Source organism: Lathyrus oleraceus, chromosome 4 (assembly GCF_024323335.1).
Source record: "Lathyrus oleraceus cultivar Zhongwan6 chromosome 4, CAAS_Psat_ZW6_1.0, whole genome shotgun sequence".
Classification (NCBI taxonomy): Eukaryota; Viridiplantae; Streptophyta; class Magnoliopsida; order Fabales; family Fabaceae; genus Lathyrus; species Lathyrus oleraceus.
The window spans coordinates 141,128,297-141,152,197 of NC_066582.1; the positions used below are offsets into that span (position 1 = coordinate 141,128,297).

A 23,901-nucleotide genomic window follows, 5' to 3' on the forward strand; every position below is an offset into this window, starting at 1 on the left:
AGTACCATGACCAACGACTAAAGCATTGAAGTTTCTTTAAAATATAATTATGACAGATTTGCCTTTGCATGACTTGTTCAAAAAAATTGAATGTCATGAAAGATACGAATTGACTACTAGAGTTTTGAAAGACTCGTAGACTACTTTCAATTGCCTTGTAATAGAATAATGAAAATTCGGAAGTTTACAGATGATATTGTAGAGAATTAAATAGAATCAAAGCAGATCCTATAAGTGTCCTTGGTGATTCCTATCATGAAAGGAACAAATTACATTACATGCTTGTATAAGCTGTTTGTTGCAACACATTGAAACAAATATGTATCCTTACCACCAAATAATTTTGAAACAATACTAAATGCTAAAAATCAATAGTAATTAAGGAAATAGAGGGGAGTAAATTAAACCATCCTTACCATGCTGTCCACAAAAACAACTTCATAATCTATGTAAAAGTATTTATGGTAAATGACAGACACATTTTTTTTTGTAATAGTATACAAGATCTCTTCAAAACTTGAAGTGTTGTATACAAGGCATCAAAATTACAATGTTTAACTACTTCATCAGAACTTGCTAGTAACAAAATCTGAGTCAGTTGCCTCCCATATGGGGGTGCCATCACAGGTACAGAGTTTTTTGTAGTTCTCACCCACTGCTGCACTTCTAGCAACCACTGCAGCAGCTATACCATGTACTGATTTATCTTCCGTAGCATGCACCACAATAGATCGTCCAATAAGATCAGCCACCCTTAGCTTTTCTTTGATCCCGGTGTAGAAGGCCTCACCCTTTTCATTAGCATCTAGTGTTCCCAGGTCGCCCAGTGGCTGAAGATCCAATCAAGCAACCTCCTTAGTTGTGTTTGAAATCATTAAGGATAATTTATAAACTAACTTATTTTAGAAAATATGAAGCTTCTTCAAATCTATTCATGAACTTTCCGTGTTTAAACTTTGCTTGGTTTTAAACTAAAAAGTTAGAGTTCACAAGTTTAAATTTTAACAAGTCATATGAAATTTATAGACAAAATAATAGTGGGTCTTCATTCACATCATATATTTTGATAATAGTATCCTTCATGGCTTAAAAGTTTCATTATCTGCAACATCTCCTGTAATTTTAAATACTCTACTCTTGTATATTTTTCAAAGTTTAAAAAATAGTATGCAGCATACAGAATACTTGCTAGTCTATATTATAAAGGCATGTCATGCATCAAGTACATTATGCTTTTCTCTGATCCATGCAAACTACCCAATTTATAGTCAGAATAAGCCTTTTATAGTTGATGTTCTGTAGTTGGAGGAATAAAATCTTCCTTCCTATCATATTTAACTACATTGTTAGCAAATGAAATTTCAGTCATAGCTAGGGTTGTCATGTTCAGTTAAAAGAAAAAACAAAACTGATCTCCGACAGCAGTGCTAATCAACTTAACCAAACTGTTTTTATTCTTTAAGAACCATACTAAACTGATTTTTAAAATTAAGTGAACTGCTAATGATATTGTGAACTGATCCGAATCATGAACTGTTAGCTGCAAGCTGTTAATATGATGATATCAATTGCTACGTGCTAGCTATGATGACTGCCTACCAATTGCTTCAACTAAGTCATGTTTTCACTTTGTGTGTTTTACAATTGGTAGGCGGTCCTCATAGCTAGCACCTAGAATTGATATCATCATATCTACAACTAGCAGCTAACAATTCATGGTTCGGATCAGTTTAGTTTTGAACCATGGACAGGCCTAATAATAGTAGCATGTCAAAGATAAGACTTTAGGAATTTCAAGTATAGTCTGCCTCAATAAAGAAATCTTCAAAGAACTATGTTAGACATCAAGATACATTCATATACTTTCTAATTCCAAAAAAAGAAATCAACACCCTATCCATTTTTAGTGTTTATAAGTAACACTTATACCAGTCAACAATCCTTAAAAGCAAGTTTTTACTGTAAAACAGAAATCGTTTAATTCAAGAAGGTACAGGAAAAGCAAACCTCTTTAGTGTTTTGCTTGTTGGGCGGATTGAACACTTTACCGGTGCTTGCTGCACCTCTAGTCAAATCACCAAACTCATTAATAGACCAAGAATGCTTCCCCGGTGATAGCCCGCTGAAGTTTGCTTCAATTCTAGCTAGTTCCATATTTACTTGAGCCAGGCGAACAACACCAAAAATATCCGGCCCTTTGAATTCGGAAACAGCAGCAGATATTAAGAAGTCTGTAAAGCCAAAGAAAGATTTAATGAATTCAGAACTGATAAGAGTGCAAGACACCAAAAACCATGAAAACTATTAACGAAGTTTGAGTTGTTGATTGTGTATCGAGTGCTACAACAAGATTAACAAATAGAATGAAATCAGGAATACAAATTGATAAATCATCTAGTATATCATCTACTGCAGTGCAGTATAAGCAAAAACAAGCCCAAGTCATATTAGGTCAATAAAGAGAGCATTCAAACAAGTTACTATAACAACAGATGGGGGGAAAATGTTGAGTGTAGAAAGGATGAACTGACAAATCACAGTGAATTCATGAATTGAAAATCACATTAATTTGCAACTCTATTTTTTTTGACAAACTATGCTGCCGGTTGTACAAAACTGAATAGTTTCCTTCTCAGTACAACAAAAACACCCAATAGCTCACATTCACTAATGAATATACATTAGATTCCAAGAAAATTAATACGATCATCAATATTCATGTGCGTGGAGAAAATAACAATCGAGTGATCCTTGTTTCTACATTAGACTCTAAAAACAAGTACAAAAATATTTCTGCATTAGATCTTCAAATGCTTCGGTAGAAGGAAACCAATGTACCAATGTACCACGGAATGAATAAAATAAAATAAACAAACTAACAAAGAATAAGGATGGTGCAAGCTAGAAATGAATAACAAAAAGAAAACATTATCCCAGATAAGATTAGTTCCAATCACCAAACCGTCATTTGTATACCAATAGAAATAAAGTCATGGAATCTCTAAATAGTAAAAGCTACAGCAAACATATAAAAACAAATTAAGTTTTAGAGGAAAACTATTCAAAAACAGTTGAAAGTTGGTGTAAAAGCCTCAGAAGAGTATTGATTTTGTTACACAATGGAACCAGAACCAATAAGCTAAAACAAATGTAAAAGAAACCTAGAGTCGATGAGAATGCAGTACCAGCAACACTTTCAATGTCAATAAGACGTACAATGTGATCTATTTGATGTTCGATCATATTTGTATGAACATTCATTAGATACTGAAGAAAATTGCATGATCTTCTGAACTAAAATAAAATATGTCTGACTGATGATGGAATCACACAAATAATTTTTATGACAGGCATAAAGGATGCTGGGAAAATGAATATTGTGCAGCAGTGAGACTGCCACCACTGTAAACACACTATGTACTCCTACTTGTCAACATTATACACCAATCATTATTGAAATAAATAAAATTCAAGAATAAGCCTATATAATGCAAGCCCTAATCTTCAATTTAACAGATCTTACAATCTAATGTGTAAGCCAACAAAACAATAAGGGCCTTTTAAGTTTTCGGACGCCCTCTATACACGGTTTAAATGTGACAAAATAAATAGAGTCCCTATTTTGTCAAGGTTTAACTATGACAAATATTTTATGAAGACCTGTTTAGTCATGTTTAAACCATGTCAAATTTTAGACTATATGTGGTAGCCCGCCTTACAAAAGGCCTCAAATACGGCCCTGAAAACAATTACTATATCTGTCCTAAATTATAAATTACTTTGAAAAAAAAAATTGTCCCAAATTATAAGTCACTTTACTTTTACAATGCAACATTGATGACATCTTCCCCAATATACCCTCTATCATCTATTACTATTTCTTTTTCCAATTCTTTAAATTTCTTTTTCATCTATAATAAATGAACGACAATATTATAAAGTCATGCATAATTTCTCTTTCCCATACAAGATTGATTATGTTTCTTAATTCGCTTGAAATGTCAACTTCTTATAACTTGGGACAGAGAGAGTAGCATTTTCTTTTGTTTTAACCCTCCTGTTCCCAAGGGAAATAGGCACCGGTAATTCGGCATTCCTCTAGAAAATAAGTAAAGTCTCTTATCAATGATTCTTCATATCAGGATTCGAACAAGACAATTAACATAAAAGGTCACAATAATAAAAACTAAGCTATAAAAGTAAGATTGACAGTATCACAAAATATACAAACAGAAAATCATGATAAACCTTCTGGCACTCCTTGTCCAATTAACCGAGCTTTCCTACCGGTCTGCTCAAGAGCTTCAGTCATGATTTTTACCGGAGTTGAACCAAGAATCCTAACAACCTGATTGCTCAAATCCACCTCCACGTTCTTGATTCCTACAAAAAGTGAAAAAGCAAGAATGATTCAAAGCAAACTTAAATTAATAAGCACTTAAAGAAAAAGAAAAACAAAAACAATTACCATCAACACTTTGCAGCTTATTTTTAACCGCATTAACACAGCCTTCACAAGTCATATCCACCATATACTCCGTCTAAAACATCAAATTAACAACAACAAAATTCAAACGATTAGGTATTAAACGAAACATCTTAATCTAGCATCATAGCTAAGGAGGCTAAAATAATTTGAAATTATGAATGGAATTAAGCAAAACTCACGAGTAACTCGGGCAAAACATGATGATTGATGTGTGAGGCGAGGTTGTGGTCCATCAGGAGAGGCGAGGGAGAGGTAGCAAATGTTTTGACGAGGCCGAAGGGTTTACTGGATTTGGGATTGGAATTGGAAGATAAGGCGATGTTTGGGGATAGGTGTGAATGAGAGAAAGAAGAAGATGAAGAAAAAGCTAAAGCTGCAACGGCGGTTGCGGTTGTTGTTGTTGCGACTACGGACCTTAGAAATGCCATTTGAGTTTAATTAGTTTGTTAGTTTATACATGAACTGAGAAAATGGGTTTGGGGTAGGTACTTTCTCTTTCCATTGTTTTTCTTTCTCTTTCTAACGTCACGGCTTTCTTCCAGATGGATCTACATTTTTATTCTTCTTATTTTATCTCTTCCACTCAATTTATAGTTTTTTATTTTAATTTTAATTATCGATCCATAAATAAATTTATAGCTCCTAATATGTTTGTGAACAATAACAAAAGTACATGAATGACTTGCTAGAGAAATTGTTTTTATCCATTATAGTATTTAGGTAGGATTTAATTGAAATACATTGAAAGTGTAAAAGGATTTTACACCATCAGTTAATCCTAGACATTGGATATTGAAATAATGCAAACAGATGATGGTGATAAATCGACAATCTAAATCTTTTTACACTAACAGTGCATAGTAATTAATCTCATTTATGTATACAAGGAGAGAACTTCACTTTTGAAAATTTGTATTAGAAAAGAATGGTTAAATATATTTGTGGTGCTAGTAAATATTTAATATTTTATTTTTAGTTTTTAATTTTTAATTTTTTTTATAAAAATTATTCATATTTTTGTCCCTCCTACAACTTATCGATAGTTTTTACAACTTAACGATAAAGTTAACAACATTACTTAGCAACGGTTATAGTGGATGCAAATTTTTAGAATGATCATTCTTTGAAGAAAAAAATTGGAGGGGTTAAAATAAAATATGAGATATTTATGAGGACCACAAACATATTTAGCCCTAGAAAAAATGGTTGATTCATCGACAATCTAGGTTACTTCGAAGGAAGTATCTCTATGGAAGAGGCCGATCAGAAATGTTTGAAGCGCCTCATTGATGTTCAATTGCTGATGAAGTCCTGTTCTCAGGAAGAAAGAAAGTCATATTTGGTAAGTTCTGAAAACTTTTGGCTCTTTGTCTCGAATACGCCAGTTCATGACATATTTGTTTTGATTATGATTACGCGTAATCATATGAAGGACGAAGTAAATCTCTACCTTTTGAAGCGAGTGATACTACTCTGAATATGCATATGAAGGACAAAGTAAATCTATGTCAGGTCTTATTGACCATTCGTTGTTGACGGGGTTGAGCTCTCGTTCTTCTAGAGACTGTCGAATCCTTCCTTTGGAAGAGGATTACGCATATTTGCCCAATATATCTGGGTCTTCCTTGGAGGAGGAACTGGCGACCCTGGGTCGATATACCCGGTGTGCCTCGGTTGCCTTGGCCCTTGGCGGGACTGGCCGCTGGAAAACTCTTTAGTCCGACCAGAACCGTGTTGAGAAGCAACGATTGTAGGAGAGTGTTTGTTATCTAAAGCTTTAGTGGGATAAATACCTACATCAACTACGAATAACTTCTACCTCTCTTACCGGGGTAAGAGATTTTTTACTTCCTCTTAATCTTCCTTCTTCTCTTGTCGACCAAGCAACACATCTGGTGAGGACGGTGGCAAGGAAAAACCATGCTTTGACTTCTGTTCGGGGCAATTTGCCATCTTGTCAAGCATCTCTTTCAACAACCGAGAAAGAACTAGAGTCATTGCGCCTTGAGAACACTTCTTTGACTCAGCAGCTGACTGATTGCATGAACGCCGACCTCGAGGTGGTCTCACAATCATTTGAGAATGCTTTGCATCAAGTGAAGCATTTTGATTATCATTTAATTGTCTTGCGCGAACAAATTTGTCTGGAAAAAGTGTTGAGAATGGAGAGAGTGTTTCCCTGTGAGAGTAGCCCTGTTGGCCTTAACTTTTATTGCACATTGTATGCAGAGTACTGATGTAATAAAAGAACATATATGTATATATCTCCTTTTTGGAGCGAAATTCATGTGTACCCACTTAAGGTGTATTTGTATGATCCTTGGTGCAGAGCTCTGTATCTTGTGTGAACTTATGAAATCTTCTCTTGAAGCTAATTGGACGTCACTAGATTCGCCCTGGACAAGGGTCGGTTCCCCTTCCCCCTACCAGATGAAAACCCGGTTCGGGGTAGACATGTGGCTAACCTAACATGGTCTTTAGAGTGTCTAGCTACTAGAGGGGGGTGAACCCTTGTTTCCTGTGGATAATTGTATCGTTATAGTCGGACGTGCAAATCGTCTTCGAAAACCGAGTTTAGGTGGGGATTTGTTCTCATCGCCCCTCATTTTTCTTTGTGTGTGCTTTGTATTATGGGGATTTGATTGTTGTAGTCGAGCGTGAAAAGCCTCTCCGACAGCACCTTCTGACTTTTGGTGTACCATGCCTCGATCTTGTCATTTATACCCCGGACTCGTTGTTACCATGCACAAACACTAAGAAACTGATATTTCATAAAATGTCATAATTCGTTCATAATTGCAAGATATTCTTGTACATAAGGAATATGATTATACAATTGCACCATTTAATATAAATGGAAAAAGGACACATAACCATACGTGCTAGTCGCCGTTTATTCTTTTTGCTCGCTTTGTTGGTCTAGCTACATCTTGAGGAACATATGCCAATTTTGCTGAGCTGACTAGTGAGGGAAGCTACATTAATCTCCATGGCCATGTATTCTTCTTGGTCTTTCTGGAGCGCCTGATATATTCTTTTTTCTCCCTCGAGGTCGACATTGATGGTGATTAGCTCTTCTTGAAGGTTGTGATACTTGAGCTTGAGGTGGACCGTCGATGCTACGACGTCCAACATAGCGGTAAAGGGACTTCCTAGGATGCAATTGTAGACGATCCTGCAATAAAAATGAGGAATTGCAAACTTACTGCTCAGACATATTTTATATCCCTTACCGATATCACCATCACGACGTATCCCCATGGATGGGTGGTTGTTCTGTTGAATGCTTGCAAGTCAGAGCCTTCATATAGCCATAAGCTTCCTCTCTCGAGGTTCATCTTTTTGAACAATTATAAATACATTATATCGTAGGAGTTGTCCCCATCAATCAGGAATTGAGAGACGTCAAACTGCTTGATCGTAGTTGTGATCATCAAGGGGAAATCTCATTAGGGATGTTGTTACCTTCTTATAATCCCGAAAGCCCAACATAGGTCAACCGTGAATCTTTACTGACATACCTGTATCTTTTTTGTGGACGACCATCATCTTGAAAATTTTCCTCTTCATGGTCCTGGAGAGGGTATTTGCTCAAGGTTCCCCTTTAGTTATGGCGGTGATATACATGCGCTTTGCTTTGCTGACATTCTTGCTCTCTCCACTAGTCACAACATATGCAGTCTTCATAAGAGATTTACCTTTAGGGGATTCTTCCATGTCTCTTTTTCCCCCTTTCATGTAATTCACAAGAAGTGTTTAGACAATGATTAAATGAATGAAATTTTAATGTCAATTTGTTTCACAAAATATCAATCACCACTCTAGCTTAACAAGGTATCCAATTCCAACAAAACTTAATACTTACGTAATAAATCGATATCAATAAATTTAGAGTGAGAGATGACACAAAGAGTTATAGTGCTTCAGCGTTTGTCCTCGCTTCGCCTACATGCATTTTTCAATGGTTTCCCATTGGAATCTGCATTATTCCTTGTTATTTAACAAATATTTACAAGAGTTCATACAATCACCAATCCACAATATAACTGAGAAAATTAAAATCTCCTATCTAGATCTTGATTTGTATACAACACACTACCAAACCCTTCTACATAATCTTTACTCGAGTTATCTTTCTTGAATCTTCCAATATCACCAATCTGCTCCAAGCCTTTATGTGTAGATATCAACCCCTTGATCCTATCGATTTCTTGAGCGATGAATTGTCCAAAGATTTGAGAATAATTCTGCATTATTCGTAGCCTTCCACACAGTCATTACTAAGGCAATTCTAGAGAGAAGTGTTGGTGTAAGCCCTAAAGGCCAATACTTTTGGTACTTGTATCGAATTATTTATTAATAATAAAAGGCTTTTTCTTTATTATGTTTGTCTAATAAAGTCCCTAGAATAGATAATCCGTTTAATGTATCAAGTGTGACTTAATCATGAGATCCCATTAAACATAAGGACAATATTCTTAAAGTATCTATAGTCGAGCTTTGTTGTAAAGTGGGATAACATTAAAGCATTAAGACTATTATGTATATAGATTGATGATCACATCTCATGGATCATGGATAAGGAGTTATCAAGTCTTAAACATAGGTATGAATATTAAGAGTAATATTTATACTGGATTGACCCGCTATGAGAATACTATATAGAATGTTATACAAAGTGTAGTTATTCTCATGGTGATACCCTTCGACCTAAAACCACTATGGACCCTAGATGTAGAGTCGAGTGCCTTATTGCTGATCAAACATTGTCCGTAACTGGATGACCATAAAGACAATTGATGGGCACTCCACGAAGCATGCTGAGGGACATGAGTGACCTAGATGGAATTTTCCCATCCTGTGTAACAGGATAAATGTCCAAGGGTCCAATATTGAACTGGACAAAGATGACATGGTCTATGCCTTGTGTTCAATATATACATAAGGGGAAAAAATGTAATTATACACATAAGTATTATCACAAAAGGATTTGTCAGATCACATGATATTTTCGTGTCTTAGATAGCAGTGATGTGTTGCTAGATACCGCTCACTGTTTATTATGTTAAATACGTGATTTAATATAATTGCTAATATCGCGAAACCTACAGGGTCACACACAAAAGGACAGATTGATGAGAGATAGAGTAAATAAGGAACACTGTAAGGTACGGTGCACTTAAGTGAATTGTAAAACATTGTAAGTGAAAGAGAAGAGCGATCCAAAACACAACGGAATTTAAAATTTCTCCTTTAGTGATCCTTACGAATGGGCATGATTAATGATAGAATCGTTACCTCTTGTGGCGGTTGTAATCTTTGATGCAGATCTACGAAGCGATCACGAACGTTGAACGATGACAACGCCTCTACTCAATCCACACGAACGGATTCCTTCAATCTCAGTGCTAGCTGCTACGAATGAAGGCTTTGAGTGAGAGAGAGAGAGAGAGAAACGAAATTGCAACTGCACAAATGCTTCTACACAAGGGTTCTATTTATAGAACCACTTGTGTGGGCTGCAAGCTAAAAAGCCCACTCAAGTGTATGTGGCCCATATCTTATAATATGCCAAAATCACTTAAGCGCGTGGTACCTTACCATATTTCGTATTCTACTTAAGTACACCGTACCTTACAATCTTCTACAATTCACTTAAGGGCACCGTACATTACGGTATTCCTTAGTTACTCTATCTCTCATCAATCCGTCTTTTTGTGTGTGATCCTGTAGGTTTTCGCGGCATTGGCAATTATATTAAATCACGTATTTAACATAATAAACAGTGAGCGGTATCTAGCAACACATCACTGCTACCCAAGACACGAAATTGTCATGTGATCTGACAAATCCTTTTGTGATAATACTGTCGCACCTCGAAAAAATGGGAACACGACTTAAGCGAAGCGCAATCGCACGCCCGCATGATGGACTAAACAGAGTCACCACCGAACTTTATTTATTCATAAAAAGGAAAGGGGAAATATCGATAAAACCCAAGAAAAAATGACAATGATTATGGTCGCCGTAACCACTATCAGGGTTCGGGAGTCGATTACGCAAGGGGAAGGTATTAGCACCCCTTACGTTCGTTGTACTCAACGGGAAACATTAGGTTAGTTGTGCGCGTTAGTGTTAGTTTGAAATTTTAGGCTTCTCGAGTTATTAGGTGGGAAAGAAAGAACAAAAGAGAGAAGAATGTTTTTGGATTTTGCGACGAAAGAGACTAAACCTAAGTTTTTTATTAGTGGGCCTGACAAGATTTCGCAATCCTGCTCCTACGTATCTCAATAGAGAACTCAAGGCTTACGTAGTTCTGGGTAGAAAAATATTTGTTTGTTAGTTGATTTTAGCAAAAGCTATATTGTATTAATCGATGAAAACATTGTTTTACGCAAAACAGATGAGGAGCGGACGTATACCACACATCGAATGGATTTACAAATCAACATTCGGAAAAACGTCACTTATCTCAACTCAACAATTATGGTCGAAGCATTGCTTTGCATCATCTCAAGACAAGATGTCTTTCGTTTACGAAAAGGGTTTTTTGATTAATCGCACGACGGCGAAAAAGAGTTTGATTGGTTGGATGTATTTTTGGGCTTGAAAGACGACTCACAAGCTCTTACAACTTAGGTCTAATACTCGGGACTACGTCTGGATATTTCACCCAGGTAATCTTTTTCTTCCAATTTTATTAAGAAAATGGTTTGAATATTTACAAGTGTTTTGGAGGGAAGACGAATACATAGGGCTTACAAGCTCTTACAACTTGGGCCTAATATTCGGGATTACGAATGAATATTCCATCCAGGTAATCTTTTTCTTCAGATTCACTTATGAAAATGATTTGAATATTGGAGCGTTTTGAAGTGAAGACGAATACTTATGGCTTACAAGCTCTTACAACTTGGGCCTAATATTCGGGATTACGACTGAATATTTCATCCAGGGTAATCTTTTTCTTCAAATTTTATTGAGAAAAGATGTTTGAATATTTACAAATATTTTGAAGAGAAGACGAATAAATAGGGCTTACAAGCTCTTACAACTTGGGCCTAATATTCGGGATTACGACTGGACATTTCATCCAGGTAATCTTTTTCTTCAGACGTAGTTATGAAAATGGTTTGAAGTGATTTAAGGGTAATTGAAATGCAGACAAGTAAATGCGAGCATGCAAAAAGAAAATAGCTCATTGTAAGAAGGCCCAAGAGTAAGCCCTGAGACTAAATGTCAACCAAAATCTAGAGCAAACTGAATTTAGCTCTAAACTAACTTAAAGTAGACTCATGTATGAACCACTGTATAAGAAGTTGAGCCAACTGAATCTATGCGTCCAAACAATTTTCGAAAGTTAAATTTAATTTTAACTCCGAGACCACAACGCAATAATAAACCAAACATCAACCAAGCATATTATTATTACATCAATATTACAATTATTTTTACATCAACTCAATGTAATCGAAAAAAAGAAATCTAAACACAATATAAACATGTGCTATCCACAATAGATTCCAAAATCGAAATAGAACTAAAATAAAACAAAATTAAAAAATAATATCAACATACTAAATGATAATATGTAACTCACCAAAAATATATATGTATATAAAATAAAACAAAAAATATATATGTATATAAATTAAAACAAGTATATATTTCTGTACCGATAGCATATACATAATAACTAAAGGGAATATATATTTAAAAATTACAAACCAAAGAATATATATATTTAAATCTTGAAAAAAATAAATATATATTTATACATAAACTAAAATAAATCTATATGAAAATGAAAATAAAATCTATATCTATTTTAAAATCAAAAGAAAAAAAAGTATATGTGTATATAAAAATAAAATCTATATTTATTCTCTATTGGCATAAACACTTTTGAAACTATTTAGAATAGTCATGGAAGCAATTTGTGTTATGTTCATAACTTAGTCTCAACTTATTTTCATGGTCTCTTTAGAATAGCTTATCAAAACAGTTCGACTATATTTTATTTTTATTACATATATATACTAGCTTACATGGTATGCACTAATGCTATAAGCATAAGCATTTAATAAATTTTCTATCTTAATAAGCATTTAATAAGCACTTATGTAAAACTTTATTTTAATAACAAAAGTATTTGTTAGAAATCAATACTGTTAGTGTGACGATATACAATTAGAATTTCAATTCAAGGATACAGTTTCTACGATTAACGAAACAAAAACAAGCTATAGTTTGAAAGCCTAAATTTACCTCACCACCAAAATCAACATGTCCAGGAGTATCCACCAAGTTGAGCTCATTTTCTTTCCACACAATAGAAGTAACTGTGGTTGACATGAGCTATCACAGCAACCAAAGTAAATCTGTCTTTACGGAAAGAATGAGCTATTTTTGTTTCTATTTTTTTGCCATTTGAAAACTCAAAGAGAGCATTGAATATGGGTAGCTGCCGCCCAATATTGGTCTCTGTTTTTTTTCATTAATTCCATGTATTGGTTTATATAGGGGTCACATAGGGTTTCAATATTTTCAAAATTCCAAAAATGTCGCTTATGTGTATCATTAATGTAAAATAGGATAAAAAATGAATTGATCAAATAAAAATAAATAAAAATAAAAATAAGAAAAATAAAATTAAAATGAAGTTATAAAAAATCCTATTTATTTATTTCTAACATATTGACAAAAAAAAATTGACTAAAAAATGAATAAAAGTCGGGCGCAAAAATGCCTGAAAAATAAAAATGAATGTACTACAATGCGCCGAAATAAACTTATTTGAAAAATACAGCGTTTCTTTTAATTTTGAAATAAATTTTGACCGGTTAAACAGGCTCGAGCTGATCAAAAAGTGGACGAAAAGTTAGCTGAAAAATAAATTGAGCATACCATATTAAACTACGCGAAACGTAGATTAATAAAGCTGGTGTTTGAAAGCTTGATTTTAAAAAATTTATTTCACTGATTTGACGCACATTCGTCGATTAATTAAACCGGTTTGCATGTAGATCCGAAAAAATTATTTCAACTGATATTCTAGGCACTATGCGATATGGAATGCATGGTATGCTATGTAGAGATATGACAACTATGATGTATGTATCGATTTGGAGATTCAGGGTCAAAATTAGGGTGTGACAGTTGCCCCTATTTAAGTATCTTCAATTAGAGAATATGAAGAAGAATAATCTTCATATGATCATGGTGGGGGGTAGTTAAATACTTAAAAAGACCCGAATTTTGTCCCTGAATGCAGATGATATGAAATGCTATGAATGTATGAATGACTCCTTTATTTTTAATTTTGATATGCTAGGGATATGATTAGACATAAGGTAAACCCTAGCAGGATGCTATATGATGGATACATAATGAAACAAAGATCTGTGGGGAATGGTGGTGACATATGGTAAAGGTGACTCATAAAAAAATGGGGGTAGAAATTCACTAGGGATAACAATCCTACTCGAGGAAAGACAACTGGGGAATATGCAAAGAGATTTTAACAACAGGTTCATGCGTGACCTGACAACACCAGAATATTCAAAGAAATTTCAACAACTGGTTCAAACATGACTGGGCAACACTTGAATATTGAAAGAGCGCTCAATTAACAGGTTCAAACATGACCTGAAAGCATTAGTGAACATACAAAGAAGGTTTGAACACCAGGTTCATACATGACTTGATGAGAACTTGAATATCAAGGCAAGTTTAGTCAACAGGTTCATACGTTACCTGACAACACTTGAAAAAATCAAAGAATTTCATCAATAGGTTCATACATGACCTGACTATTGGAATATTCAAAGAGTTTAAATAACAGGTTCAAACATGACTTGACAATGCTGGGGGATATCAAAAGGTTCTATCAACAAGTTCAAACATGACCTGAAAATACTGGAAAACATACAAAGAAAGTTCCATCAAGAGGCTCATATATGACCTGACAACATTGGAAAATTCAAACTGTTTCAACAACAGGTTCAGACATGACCTGACAATGCAGGAAAATCAAGGAAAGTTTAATCAATAGGTTCATACATGACCTCAGTATTTGGACATCCAAAGAAAGTTTCAGGTTCATTCATGACTTGACAATTCTGGAGAAAGTCAAAGAATTTTATTAACAGGTTCAGACGTGACCTGACAAACTAGAAAACACAAAGAAAACTTCAACAATAGGTTCATACATGACCTGAAAATACTGAAAAACATACATATCAAGTTTCATCAATAGGTTCATACATGACCTGACACTTTATAGTACATCTGATAATTCTGGAGATTTCTCATAAGAAATTCATCCGATCAAAGATTTTGGAGATTCCTAATAGAGAATTTATGCAAAACAAAGATAGACGAGAGTCTTCTTATAAGTAGATCATCCACGCAAAAGGCTACGATGATTCTTTACAAAGAAATCAAACAAAACCATCATCATTGGAGTTTTCTAACACGAAAAACCTCCAAGCTTCTGGGAATTCCTCAAGATGATGAGTCATACACGACTTTCACGGAACCATCAGGAAATACAGGGTAATTAAACTCTCTGTACGTGCCAACAACAATTGGACTTTGACTGTAAGCAATGGATTACAACCAGCTTGTAACGAATTTTGCCAACAACAATTGGACTTTCACCGTAAGCAATGGATTACAACCAACTTTTAACAGATTGGTGCCAACAATAATTGGACTTTGACCGTAAGTAATGGATTACAACCAACTTTTAACAGATTTTGCCAACAACAATTGGACTTTGACCGTAAGCAATGGATTACAACCAGCTTTTAACGATTTTGCCAATAACAACTGGACTTTAAATGATGTTGGCAACGACCAAACTCCAGATACCAATCATGATTGTATTTACAAATGAAGTGACAGTGATGCCAACAAAAATTGGGTTTAAAATGAGTTCTAGTGACCACTGAGCTTGGAATAATGCCTAGTAACAACTGAATTTTAGGAGACACCAATGAGTCTTGAAATAATTCCATGGAGTGGCATAGGGGTTCTGGAAGTGCGTCAGAACAAAAATGACATGTCTGGGAATTCATCAGAGAGTAAAAGAAACGAATTCTGGAAATGCATCAGAATTATAAGTGATATTCTGGAAATATAGCAGAATACAGACACATCCGGTAATACATAAAGGAAATTCTGGAAATACATCAGAATCCAAGACAAACATATTCGAGAATACATCAGATAGGTGGGGAAACATCTGGAAACACATCAGACAAGTTATGGAAATACATCAATAAACAAAGGAGTAATCCGGAAATTCATCGGATAATCCAAAAAGGAATTGAACTTAATGAAACATTTTCTGATAGGTGCCAACTGGGTTGGACTTGAAAATGACTGCGAAAACCGGATGATGGTTTAAGAGCACCAAATACAAACTGGAATTAGAGGTCAAAGGATATAGGATCAACAACAAGACCTGGGTCAATGCAAAATGAGCACAAAGTACATTTCGGCTATGCATGGTTTGGATTTTCTTGTATGCATGATATATGAATGATCATGATATGAAAATTATGACACTTGAGTGGACAGGGAGTTTGTAAAGACTGTTTATGGAGATCATGATTCCTCAACACCGAGAACTCAACCAAATATTTTATGATAGATGTTATCAAAGGAGAATTCTATCAAGCTTGACAACCACAACTTAGCCAATGGGATCCTTTTAGAGGATTAATGAATCATGCTAGCATAATTTTTGGACACTCGTCTTAAAATCAATAGTTGTTGACATATGGCAAAATTTGTTTGAGTAGTTTGAAAGCATGAAGGGGGTCTGCCCCTCTGTGGCTCATCTTGCCCCAGTCTGTTGGGTCTTTGAAAATGTTCACCTTGAAAGTGGGTTTGAAACAGCTTGACATGAGACGATCTCAAGATGGCTTGCCCCAAGTGTTCGAGACTTGCAGTGGTCTACCCCTGATTAACCAAATCTTGGAACGATAGTCTTTTGATTAACTGTCCTTGGCTTGTTGGACTCAATGAGCTTCTGAGGTGGCTTACCCCTGTCTGAGTCTTGAAGCAAATTACTCTTCGCTAACTAACCCTTAGGGTGATTAGCTCGGATTAACTGATGCTCAAAGTGATTTTCCCCTGACTGGACTTCTTTCACTTTATCAAGTTCCTCAACTGTATATTGTTAGAATTTCTTTGATGCTAAATGTTGACTCGTAAATATTGTTCATTTAAAAATGGTAATTTTAATTCAATGCTTATGCAAAAATTTGAAATCAAAGTTTATTGATATGAATGGGTGAAATACAGTGAACAAGTCATTGATAAGAACACAATGGTGATCAAGTCATTCACAGTATGCACGTTGGTGCCATCAAATGATTAACAAAAATCGTTTGGAGTCAGGTTAACACAACCTTGTTGTAGTATGCTTTTAGAATAAACTCTGCCTTAATTAGGTCTTTTAAGGATTGTAACATGGTCTGGTTCACGGTTTTTTGAAACAAAAGGATATAAGGCTCAAAATTTATTTTTTACCCACCCCTTCTTCTTGATGATCTCCAGTTCCTATGTTCAGTTAATTCAATACACGCATTCGACTTCGAAGGTGCGAAAGTGAAAATGAGGATTCAAGATGAGATTTTCCTGAAATGGCAGTCACCTTATTTTGTTTTTGTTGAGGATTTAATGATCTCTTTTTATTTATTTATTGCATCCCTAATTTTTCCTGGACTGTTACTTTAAAGCTTTCGGTCCATCGGGATGCCCTAACTTTTGCCTAAGTCATTTTGTGGTATTTGACTTAGCGGACTTTTTTCTATTTTTTTAAAACGTGTTGACTGCCACATTATTGGTGGATGAGGACCAACCAACACTAATTTTATCTTTTCTCAACTTCTTCGACACTTCAACATGTGCGCGAAGGATAACATGTGGTTGAACCTAATTGGAGGGTGTACATATGGACGAATATTTTTGAAAGATCGAATGCATCGTCAAACTATCTAAACACAACTACCCTGCCCCAGGTTAAGATTAAGGGTTTTAGATCCGAAATAAACACCAACTTCTAGGCTTAAAGTGGTTGACTAGGGATTAACTCCTTATCTCTTCAGTGTTTGGGGATTTGAAGCAATGCCTTACATCATCGACAAGGTTTTACTCAAAAGCATACCACAATAATTTCAGGTGTTTCGTTTTCATCATCCTCCTTCCAATCTTTGTTAACACAACGGTTTGATACAAAAAGTGAATGAGAGGAGTATTTTTGTTTTTAACATGAATGAAAAATGAGTGAATAAGAATGGATTAATTCAAAAGATACATAAACATTTCATTAATCTTACCAATTCAAAGAAAACAACAATGCTTAAAAGCAATTAACAATCAACATGCGAGGAAACTACAAAAGAAATGCTAAAACAACCAAATGATTGCCAGCTTTAGAGAATGACTTCTTCAAACTTGATCCATTAACTTATGGGGACACCCCTTGAGATCTTCGCACTTATCCGGTTGATGGGTTAACATTTACCACCAAGCTTCCTTCTTGAAAGGCTATGTACCCGTTTTCAATCAACTGTTGTACTTTGGCTTTGAAAGCATTGCAGTCTTCGGTTGAATGCCCTTCTGATCCGACATGATATCCACATTGCACATTTGGGTCATACTCGGGTGGGTAAGGTTGTGGAACCGGCTTAAGAGACTTGGGAACCACCAATGAGTTTTGAATTAGAGGTTGTAGAAGTTGGCTATATGTCATGACGATTGGATGACGAGGAGGATTTCTTCTTTCCAAGTTAGTTTGGGGCCTAAGCTGATTTTGACGATGATCTCGATATCTCGGGCCTTGGGCTTGTTGATTTGGATGAGGAGCAAACCAGGATTATTTGTAATGAAGACCAAAAGGTATTGTTTGCTGGTATGACCCTTTGGGCATTGCTAACTGCTCATTATTAGCCACTTGAAGGTTGGGATCAACAAGCTTTTTGACATTGGCACGATGATCTTCAAACTCTTTTACTTCAATCTCATCGTTGAACGCAACCCTCTTGGATCCACTACTCACTTCTCTTTTTCTTTCGTTGGTATGGGTCGTGACATTGGAAATCCAAGGCGATATCTCAATGCTCTTACCAGGAAATGATGATATCTCATTAGTCATATCCTTGACCTCTTCCTTGTGGTACAAAACCTTGAGGGGTTTCAGGGGTCCTTTGCCTTTCTCATTACCTGGCCCAGAAATCAAGATATATGTATTTGAGGCTTCCTCCTTGAGTGTTGGTGACCTTATGTAAATCAATCTTTGCAACTTGAGCTTAAAACTCTTGCATTCCTCGATGGAGTGCCCCATTGTTCCAGTATGGTATCCGCACTTGATCTTTGGGTGATCTTTTTCAAAGACTAAGCTCTTTTTGTTAATAAGTTCTCGTACCAAGGCTTTCAGCGCTAAGCAAGAATCCAGGTCGTGTCCCACTGCCCCTTTATGGAATTCACATGTTGCACGTGTACTGTACCATGGTAGGTATGGTGACGTAGGTGTGAGAGCTCGAGGGGTTACCAAAGCATTATGGACCAGCTGCGAGTAGAGCTTGCTATATGGCATCGGAATCGGGTCATTATGATCTTTGTTCCCCTTGTTCTGATTCTGATTTTTGTTCTGAACCTGACTTCGGTGATTTTGAGGAGGAATAGCCAGAGGATGTTGATGATGACGTCTTGAGGGAGGTCCATATGCCGGTAGATGAGGATTTGTCACATAGAATTTCCCTTGACTTGGGGTAACACCTGATGGATGTGGAGTAGTAACTCCCTCTGTTACCGCAATGGGTATGGGATGACCCTCTTTTCTCAATAAGGCTTGCAGGGTTTCCAAGACCCATCCCATTTGGCTCTTCAAAAGATTGAGTTCCTCCTTCAATGCTTCTTGACTTTTCCTTATCTCGTCCATCATCTCTTGAGACATGGTTCTTTGTTCTAAACGCGTGTCAGGAATCACTTTGCTGATCATGGATAAAGGATAGATGAGTTTTCTGTATTTTGTCTGGAAAATGACATGCATTATGATGAGATGCAGATGCAAGCCGTGCATATTTGTTTTTTTTTTCTCAATACACGAGTTCAAAGTCTGAGGTACTGATGAATCTGATTACTTTCCAAGAATAGGTTCTCACCGGCTATGATCTAGGGTTTCAAAAAAATTTCCTAGAATCATGGATCCATTAGACTGTTTGTTGCCTGTGGCAACTTACTTGCCAAGCATCAACTATATCCAAAGAATCTACTCTAGGTGAGGTTCTCGCATCGATCTAATGAGAAATTCATCTCGCGGACCCACACTACGCAACCATCTTTCCTAGTTGGACACATGATTAAGGTTCTACAAATGATCCTTAGAGTCATGGATCCTTATGAAAATATCGAAGCTTACGGCAACTTACTTGCCGAGCAACAACATCCTCCAAAGGATCTACTCTAAGTGAGGTTCTCGTACTGACCCAACGAGAAATTCATCTCACAGACCCGTACTACTCAACCTCATCCTATCTTATGTTTTTATTCGAGACTCGGGTAAAAAGTCCTTCCCACCAGGTTTGCAATCAGAGTATCCAAGTACCAAAGCATAATGGAACCAATACAACCGATTATATCAATATGACAATAAAGATAGCAAAAGCAAGAAAAGCCACACAAGTAAACAAACAAAGGCACATAAATGACCTAACTAGGCTTGACTTACTTAGGGAAATCACTATACCCAGCAGAGTCGCCATCTGTCGCACCTCGAAAAAATGGGAACACAACTTAAGTGAAGCGCAATTGCACGCCCACATGATGAAGTAAACAGAGTCACCACCGAACTTTATTTATTCCTAAAAAGGAAAGGGGAGATATCGATAAAACCCAAGAAAAAACGACAATGATTATGGTCGCCGCAACCAATATCAAGGTTCGGGAGTCGATTACGCAAGGGGAATGTATTAGCACCCCTTACGTCCGTTGTACTCAACGGGAACCATTAGGTTAGTTGTACGCGTTAGTGTTAGTTTGAAATGTTAGGCTTCTCGAGTTATTAGGTGGGAAAGAAAGAACAAAAGAGAGAAGAATGTTTTTGGATTTTGCGACGAAAGAGACTAAACCTAAGTTTTTTATTAGTGGGCCTGACAAGATTTCGCAATCCCGCTCCTATGTATCTCAATAGAGAACTCAAGGCTTACGTAGTTCTGGGTAGAAAAATATTTGTTTGTTGGTCGATTTTAGAAAAAGCTATATTATATTAATCGAGGAAAACATTGTTTTACCCAAAACAGATGAGGAGCGGACGTATACCACACATCGAATGGATTTACAAATCAACATTCGGAAAAACGTCACTTATCTTAACTCAACAATTATGGCCGAAGCATTGCTTTGCATCATCTCAATACAAGATGTCTTTCATTTACGAAAAGGGTTTTTTGATTAATCGGACAGCGGCGAAAAAGAGTTTGATTGGTTGGATGTATTTTTGGACTTGAAAGACGACTCACAAGCTCTTACAACTTAGGTCTAATACTCGGGACTACGTCTGGATATTTCACCTAGGTAATCTTTTTCTTCCAATTTTATTAAGAAAATGGTTTGAATATTTACAAGTGTTTTGGAGGGAAGACGAATACATAGGGCTTACAAGCTCTTACAACTTGGGCCTAATATTCGGGATTACGAATGGATATTCCATCCAGGTAATCTTTTTCTTCAGATTCACTTATGAAAATGATTTGAATATTGGAGCGTTTTGAAGTGAAGACGAATACTTATGGCTTACAAGCTCTTACAACTTGGGCCTAATATTCGGGATTACGACTGAATATTTCATCCAGGGTAATCTTTTTCTTCAAATTTTATTGAGAAAAGACGTTTGAATATTTACAAATATTTTGAAGAGAAGACGAATAAATAGGGCTTACAAGCTCTTACAACTTAGGCCTAATATTCGGGATTACGACTGGACATTTCATCCAGGTAATCTTTTTCTTCAGACTTAGTTATGAAAATGGTTTGAAGTGATTTAAGGGTAATTGAAATGCAGACAAGTAAATGCGAGCATGCAAAAAGAAAATAGCTCATTGTAAGAAGGCCCAAGAGTAAGCCCTGAGACTAAATGTCAACCAAAATCTAGAGCAAACTGAATTTAGCTCTAAACTAACTTAAAGTAGACTCATGTATGAACCACTGTATAAGAAGTTGAGCCAACTGAATCTATGCGTCCAAACAATTTTCGAAAGTTAAATTTAATTTTAACTCTGAGACCACAACGCAATAATAAACCAAACATCAACCAAGCATATTATTATTACATCAATATTACAATTATTTTTACATCAACTCAATGTAATTGAAAAAAAGAAATCTAAACACAATATAAACACGTGCTACCCACACTAGATTCCAAAATCGAAATAGAACTAAAATACAACAAAATTAAAAAATAATATCAACATACTAAATGATAATATATAACTCACCAAAAATATATATGTATATAAAATAAAACAAAAAATATATATGTATATAAATTAAAACAAGAAGTATATATTTTTGTACCGATAGCATATACATAAAAACTAAAGGTAATATATATTTAAAAATTACAAACCAAAGAATATATATATTTAAATCTTGGAAAAATAGTATATATATTTATACATAAACTTAAATAAATCTATATGAAAATGAAAATAAAATCTATATCTATTTTAAAATCAAAAGAAAAAAAAGTATATGTGTATATAAACATAAAATCTATATTTATTCTCTATTGGCATAAACACTTTTGAAACTATTTAGAATAGTCATGGAAGCAATTTGTGTTATGTTCATAACTTAGTCTCAACTTATTTTCATGGTCTCTTTAGAATAACTTATCAAAACAGTTCGACTATATTTTATTTTTATTACATATATATATATATATATATATATATATATATATATATATATATATATATATATATATATATATATATATATATATATATATATATATATACTGGCTTACATGGTATGCACTAATGCTATAAGCATAAGCATTTAATAAATTTTCTATCTTAATAAGCATTTAATAAGCACTTATGTCAAACTTTATTTTAATAACAAAAGCATTTGTTAGAAATCAATACTGTTAGTGTGACGATATACAATTAGAATTTCAATTCAAGGATACAGTTTCTACGATTAACGAAACAAAAACAAGCTATAGTTTGAAAGCCTAAATTTACCTCACCACCAAAATCAACATGTCCAGGAGTATCCACCAAGTTGAGCTCATTTTCTTTCCACACAATAGAAGTAACTGTGGTTGACATGAGCTATCACAGCAACCAAAGTAAATCTGTCTTTACGGAAAGAATGAGCTATTTTTGTTTCTATCCTTTTGCCATTTGAAAACTCAAAGAGAGCATTGAATATGGGTAGCTTTTGCATTTTTAGGCTTAAAGAGTGAAGTGCCCGCAGGCTTTTCCCGCCCGCCCTCACTTTTTTGCGGGGTGGGTCTAAGTTTTAGGCCCGCATCCTCAACTATGACCGCCCCACCTCGCCCCGTTTTTTTGGGCTTTTGCGGGGCGGGCCTAAACGGGACGGTCATGCCCGTTTGCCACCCCTAGTATCATTAATGTAAAAAAGGATAAAAAATGAATTGATCAAATAAAAATAAGTAAAAATAAAAATAAGAAAAATAAAATTAAAATGAAGTTATAAAAAATCCTATTTATTTATTTCTAACATATTGATAAAAAAAAATTGACAAAAAAATGAAGAAAAGTCGGGCGCAAAACTGCCTGAAAAATTAAAATCAATGTACTACAATAATTAGCGCGAAATAAACTTATTGGAAAAATACAGCATTTCTTTTAATTTTGAAATAAATTTTAACCGGTTAAACAGGCTCGAGCTGATCAAAAAGTGGCCGAAAAATTAGCTGAAAAATAAATTGAGCATACCAGATTAAACTACGCGAAACGTAGGTTACTAAAGCTAATGTCTTGAAGTTTGATTTTAAAAAATTTATTTCACTGATTTGACGCACATCCGTCGATTAATTCAACCGGTTTGCATGTAGATCCGAAAAAATTATTTCAACTGACATTCTAGGCACTATGCGATATGGAATGCATGGTATGCTATGTAGAGATATGACAACTATGATGTATGTATCGTTTTGGCGATTCAGGGTCAAAATTAGGGTGTGACAAATACTTATGTGTACAATTACCCTTTTTCCCTTATGCCTATATTAAACACAGGCATAGACCGTTTCATCCTTGTCCAGTTCAATCTTGGGCCCATAGACATTTACCCTGTTGCGCAGGATGGGCAAATGCCATCTAGGTCACTCATGTCCCTTAGCATGCTTCGTGGAGTACCCA

General features: G+C 35.3%; 1 protein-coding gene across 1 annotated transcript; it reads right to left on the reverse strand.

Annotated features, from left to right (window-relative positions):
• Positions 1 to 378: 378 nt before the first annotated feature.
• Positions 379 to 5,046, reverse strand: LOC127074133 (copper chaperone for superoxide dismutase, chloroplastic/cytosolic). Its single transcript, XM_051015427.1, has 5 exons — positions 4,669 to 5,046; positions 4,469 to 4,541; positions 4,249 to 4,383; positions 2,008 to 2,231; positions 379 to 830 (listed from the first exon to the last, which is right to left on the reverse strand). The coding sequence occupies exons 1-5, from the start codon at positions 4,915 to 4,917 to the stop codon at positions 567 to 569; spliced, it is 945 nt and encodes a 314-aa protein (XP_050871384.1). The 5' UTR covers positions 4,918 to 5,046; the 3' UTR covers positions 379 to 566.
• Positions 5,047 to 23,901: the final 18,855 nt, after the last annotated feature.